The sequence below is a fragment of the Gekko japonicus genome, unplaced genomic scaffold (genome assembly GCF_001447785.1).
Source record: "Gekko japonicus isolate JY-2015 unplaced genomic scaffold, Gekko_japonicus_V1.1 scaffold1479, whole genome shotgun sequence".
Lineage (NCBI taxonomy): Eukaryota > Metazoa > Chordata > Lepidosauria > Squamata > Gekkonidae > Gekko > Gekko japonicus.
In genome coordinates this window covers 541,539-547,538 of record NW_015176016.1, presented here as the reverse complement: position 1 = coordinate 547,538, position 6,000 = coordinate 541,539, and the positions used below count along the sequence as shown (strand labels likewise).

At 47.0% G+C, this 6,000-nt stretch overlaps 1 protein-coding gene across 2 annotated transcripts in view; it reads left to right on the top strand.

The window, feature by feature from the left end:
• Positions 1-1,907: 1,907 nt before the first annotated feature.
• SH3GL2 (SH3-domain GRB2-like 2) overlaps positions 1,908-6,000 on the top strand; it is a 141,539-nt gene continuing 137,446 nt past the window's right edge. For both annotated transcript variants that reach the window (XM_015426576.1, XM_015426575.1), the window contains exon 1: positions 1,908-2,001. In XM_015426576.1, the coding sequence (XP_015282062.1) occupies positions 1,957-2,001 (45 nt within the window). In that variant the 5' untranslated portion in view covers positions 1,908-1,956. The remainder of the gene's footprint in view (positions 2,002-6,000) is intronic.

Genomic DNA, 6,000 nt, shown 5'->3' with positions numbered 1-6,000 from the left:
CCCACCCTCAGCAGGCTTCATCCCTAAAATATCCTGGAAGTTTCCAACCTGGAGTTGGCAACCCTATGTCCTTTCCACGCAACCATCAGCCAACCTTTATCTGCCTGTCTGTTTTAAGTTTTACATCCCCCCCCCCCACAGCCTCTGGCTAGGGAAAGGGCAGGCTTCCCCTGCAGTGGGAACCAAAGCAGCTGACATCATTCTCCTCTCCCCCGTATGATCCGCACAACTACCCTATGAGGTATGTTAAGGTTGAAAGTGTGTGAATGGTCCATAATCCCCCAGGCAGCTTTTAAGTGAGGACATATGTTACCTCAGAATACAGCAGTTCCCATATGCAACTGAAAATTCCAACTGCCTTGCGGGGGGGGAGTTTGAGGTGTGGAATGGAGTGAAGTCCAATCAGCTTCCACATGCAAAAGACCTTGAAACGCTGGGCGGGATTGCACAAAGCAGCCAGTCAACCCAGCCAGCGTCTTCTGAGTGGCAGTTCTTCCGGCCAAACACTAAACGGGCCAAATTTAGAACGTTGCAATATAGAACGTTGCTATTCAATTATAATAAGGGAGAGATGGCTCTCATGAATGTTAGTGATTTCCAAGTAACTGCCCATTTATCTATGTCAATTGCATGTCCTAGATCTTTCATCCATGCTCCCATCATTGGAGTGACGGCTCCGTCTTGTACATAATCTTCTAATAAGAATTTATATATTTTCTGAATCATTTTATCACTTGCAGATAACCAGATCTTATCTACTTGGGTTTTGGATTCTTGAAAGCCTATTTTTGCATCCTTGGTGTTTCTAGATTGCAGTTGTGTTACTTCCCACCAGGTTAATTTGAGCTAATAAACTTTCCTTTGAGTTTAGTTTGTTATTCTTATCCAACAACACTTCATAACTTTCTCTGTCGCTGGCATTAACTAGAGATGGTTTTATAAACGCTTCTAGTGGGGATACCCACTTTGGAACCTTGTGGTAGTATCTTTCCTTTATTTCGTTCCAAACTCGTACTAGTGCTTCTCTTATCATGTGGTGTCCAAAACTGGAGTGTATCCTATCCTTCCCATACCACACATAAGCGTGCCAGCCCATACTTAAATCGTGTTCTTCTAAATTCAAAGTTCTTATGTTTTCCAGGTTTATCCATTCTTTTAACCAAGTAAGTACAGTCGCCTGGTGACACTCCCTTGGCACTCTTAACGGTGTTTCCCGAGGATCTGAAGTGGTTCAAGGGAAAAAACTGGAATCAGAGTAGACGATGCTGACTCTGAAGGACCAAAGGGCTGGTCAGGTATAAAGCAACTTCATGCAAACACAGCACCAGTGCCACTAGTTAATTATTCCTTTCTTTACATACCTAGAACTCAATCCTCAGGCAGCTCCAATGAGTTTGCTGGGACTTGCACAGAAATGCTTCCTTAGACTATCAGAGCAGTAAAGGGTTCACAGGATTTCTTCCAGAGCTGATACTGGAATCAGTGGGTCACAAAGCAAAGGGCAATCCTACTCGGGACTAAGCTCCACTGAAAGCACTGAGATTTACCTCAGAGGAAGCAGACTAAAAGTGGCATTCTAAACAGCCTTAACCTCCACCCTTGTAAGACTGTCATTTACGTCGGTGGATTCAGAAAGGCGTAACTCTGCTTAGGATGGCCACTTGCACATTCTGCCTGGTTGGCTAGTCCTGGAAGCCGGAAGGCCATAAGGCACAGCGCGAGGCTTGCCTGGCGCGCGGAGCCCAGAAGACGGGGAGCGTTCCCTTTAAGGGGCCGGGTCCTCTGCCTCTGACGTCAGGGCGTTCCTGCACCAGAGCCGGGCAGCATCCGAGAACCTGTTCAGGCGCGGGGCGGGGGGGAGGAGGCGAGGGAGCGGCGCGATCCCTCTTCGGAAGTGTCCCCGGCCAGCGGCCCCTCCGCGTCTCTCCTCGGAGCTCCCCGGACCAGCCAGCAGCCATGTCGGTGGCGGGCTTGAAGAAGCAGTTCCACAAGGCCACGCAGGTAGGGGGACGCGCGGGGGCTCCGCCTGAAGCAGCGCCTGGCCTCGCAGGGGAGCAGCTGCTGCTGACCCTCACCTGACGGGAGAGGCGCTGCCTTTCTCCCGGGGGGCTGGCGACGCAGTGAGCCGCGAGGGGAGGCCTCGAGGGGGCGCTGTGCGGAGGCTGCTCCTCGCGCCCGGCTGAAGTTGGCCAGGGATTTTTGCCCTGCGGGAGGCTCGAGGACATCCCTTCGGAGGCCGCGGCTGAAAGCGCCAAGTCGAGAGGACGGGCGGAGAGGGCGACGTGCTTGTTTTCGGAGGGGGATCCACGGGGACTCCCCGCTTCCCTGCGTTGCCTGTGCGTGGCTGGGGCGGCGTCCTGCCCCGTTCGGCGTTTAGCGCCATCGGCGCTTGCAATGCCGAATATTCCGGCTCTGCTGCCTGTGGCTGGAGCCGGCATGAGTCCTTGGGGAGCGCTCGGTTGGGCACGTCTGCAGCATCAGACGGCGGGTGCATACTGCAGTGTGGTCTCCGGTGAGGAGGCGAAGGGGAAGCACTCGGGGCCATCACTCGCCCCCCCCCATCTTATTTGTTTGTTTGTTTTGAGCACTCACACGAGCGTGAATCCGGATCAGAGTCCTGGCTGGATGGCAGGAGACGCCAGAGCCTTCCTCCCCCCACCCCCGTATTGGAGCACTTCAGCCACTGCATCGATGGCACGCGCTGGGGAGGATTTGTGGCTGTATCTCCGCCGCTGCTGCTGCAGCCTTCACCGGAAGGCGGGGGGGGGCCGCCAAGTAGAGAGGACAGGCGGAGATTGCAACGTGCTTGTTAGTCGGGGGGTGGGGGTGGAGTTGAGGGCTGTTGATCAATTGTACTATTTCTATTCCTCCCAAGTGAGTTTCTCGATGGGACGCTGATTATATAAAAGTCCTCCTCCAATGACCTTGCAGTGATGTCGTTACGATGCTTTGATCGGATAAGCTGGTCCGTCACATACCGATGCTCTAGCCCTTATTTTGTGCACATTCTCTCTCCCCCGGAAATCGTTGCTATCCTCCCACCCCTTTCTAGAATTTTTCCAGTTAATTGGGCTCCCTGGACATTAGTGTTTCTTCGAGAGAACTGTGCGGAACCTTATAGTAAAGCTATGTCAAATACTGGGGCTTTTAAATCCCAATGTGGAATTGAGTATTTAAAATGACTTTGTATGTAGATAACATAGCTATGAAATCAGAGCAAGGGTTATGGTGTGGTGTTTTGGGAGTGCATGGTAGATATCTTAGGGCTCAACTACCACGTCTTAGAACTATTTCTGTACAGGGCAAACATGACTCTGTTGACAGTGTCTTGGGAGAATGTCCCAGTGCCTCAATTTGAAAGGATGTGCTGTAAAAACGTTATCGTAGAGTCTAAAGGTGCAGTGTTTTTATAGTTTAGTTTTCAGGTTGCTCTGGTTGTGACTAGAGGTGGTGAAAAAAATGCTGCCTAACATGCAAAAATGAGTGATTATGGAGCATGACATGTGGATTAGTTTAATGGCTTGATTTTAAAAGTCGTATTTTCATATTGTGGTACAAGGACCTGGTTCCATTTGGGTTCACGCTGGGGTCCTGTGGGGCCACAGTGGTGTTCTTGCCTTTGTTATAGACATAACACACACCACCTGTTATATAATGTTTCTTGTGAAGGGTTTTCACACCACTTAAAATATTATCCTAGTCAGTCTCCTTGCAGGAAGGGATGTGGTTTGGTGGCTTGCTTTGCATACATCATATGCTGTAGAAATCTCAGGCCTTCCTTCCTGAGCTAATAGGACTGGCCAGTAGATGCTTGCCCTCAAATCTCATTCTTGTTATGCCAACATCAATAAATTTCATTCATGCTGAATTTTAGCTAATGGTATCCAAGTGAGCTTTAGCAAATGCTTTCCTAGGGAAACATGACATGGTATTGCTACTGTTGTTTAGTGCTCTGGACATCAATGTGGCATGTTCAGTCACAGGCATGCCAGGGAAACGTGTCATCTTATTTATCTTCTCATTTTATCATTTCTGTCCTGTTAGGCGTTAACCACATTAACAGCTGTTATGATTAATTCCGGTGTAGGGGGAAGGGAAGTTTTAACGATATCCTCACTGGTTAGGCATATTCATGATTAAAAAACATGTTGGAAAGAATCCCCCTGTTGTTAACCAGAAGTCTTTTTAATTATCTTGGTAGTTACAGGAGTTGCCAAAATCTTTCCTTAAATAGGGAAGGACTTCTTCGCGGAGAATGTTGGATCAATAATCCAGTGACATTAGCTGACATTGTTTCTGGCTTTGATCAATCATTTCTAATAGGCATACTTGCATATTCCATTAAGTCAATAGCAAAACATTGATGACTTTTAATAAGTATAAACCACATGTCTCCTCTTGTGAGGTGAAGATGCTCCAAAGCATACTGTGTCCTTGTTCTCTCTCTCTGTGCGTATGCATGAGGTATACGTGTACACTCACAAAACGTTTGCATATTAAATGGGCAGGAATTATTAGTGTGCATGTATGTGTGTGTAGCTTCTTAAGTAAACAATGAATTTAAGGCATATTTCTATATGTGAAAGTACATAATACGTTACATAAAATGTATTTGTAAAAGTACATTTAGGTTATATAACTGAGAATTCAGTCTAAGGTTTCTATTTTTAAGAATCTGACACTGGGGAAAAACAAGGAGTGCAGAGACCTCAAAAAGCTGAGTGAAAAAATAATACTACTGAATTTTCAGTATGGTTTACTGGAGTAAATATGGTTGGATATGGTCTACTGCACCGGAAGTTTTCAGTTCAATGCCTATGGTCAGAGTTTAGGAAATTAGATTCGTGACTCCTTGTCCTCTGCTCACCTCTTTAACTTATTCTGCCTCCTAGTTAACATAATCTGACAAGACGGACACATAAAAATCCCTTTTGATCCTTCTGCTGAATAAGGTAAAGAGAGGCTACACATACTCTCATATTCCATGTGAAGCTCTGGATTAAACATGTCAGGATCTGTTTTGGCATGGCTGCTGTGCTTCCTTGGTCTTCCTACCTGTCTCTCCACTCCATATGTTGTGTTTTTAGGTGTACTGTTAAAAATGTAAACAATGCATGGAGCAGAAGGGAGAAGGATAAAATGGGCTTTGTGCAGGTGCATTTGTCAGAGGTGGGCATTAATTGCACCTGTCTGTTGAGAATACACTTGGCATGTTTCTGTGTGACGTGGCATTTGCTGATCTTGAAGTTGTTGCTGAACTTGAAGTTGCTGAACTTTGAGCAGGCAGCTAAGGTTTTGAGACAGTTGACTGTGCTCAGAGGCTGCTGGCCATGCTTGTAAAAAGACTGACTGTAGGGTTAGGGTTGTGAACCTCCCAGTGGGGCCCGGAGATCTCCTGGAACTACAGCTGATGGTTTCTGTAGTCTGGAGGATGTGGCTGCTTTGGAGTGTGGACTCTCTGTTCCTTCCCCTCCCCAAACTCCACTCTCCACAGTTCCACCCCCAAATCTCCAAATATTTCCCGTCCCAGATATCTCTGTTTATGTATACAGATTTGTATGGGAGACATAAATATAAATTGAGCTGTACAAGGCCATAGCTGTTTTGTAAAGGGTGCAAAAATCATTAGTGGAATTGACTCATTCTCCTTTCTTTGCTTCTCCCCAATTTCTACAGTTTTCTCTAGCAAAGCCACAGGCTACTGCAGGTCAATCATGGCAAGCGGAAAGAGGCTTTAACAGTCTCCCCTGGGAATGGTATTAATAGCATTCCTAATGAGTGAATGCTAAGTGCCATGAGCCAATTTGGCAAGTGTGAAGTTTATAGTTGGAGAAAGGTGTTTAACTTTTAGAAGGCTGCCAGCCGTGGGATGGCTTTTGGCCTTCGTATTGTGATAGGGTCCAGAGAATCAGCTGTGTTAGTGACAGCACAAACACCAAGGAGGCTTGTTGCACCTGAAAGGCTTCCATGTTTATTCTGGCAAAATCTTTTGTGGATTAG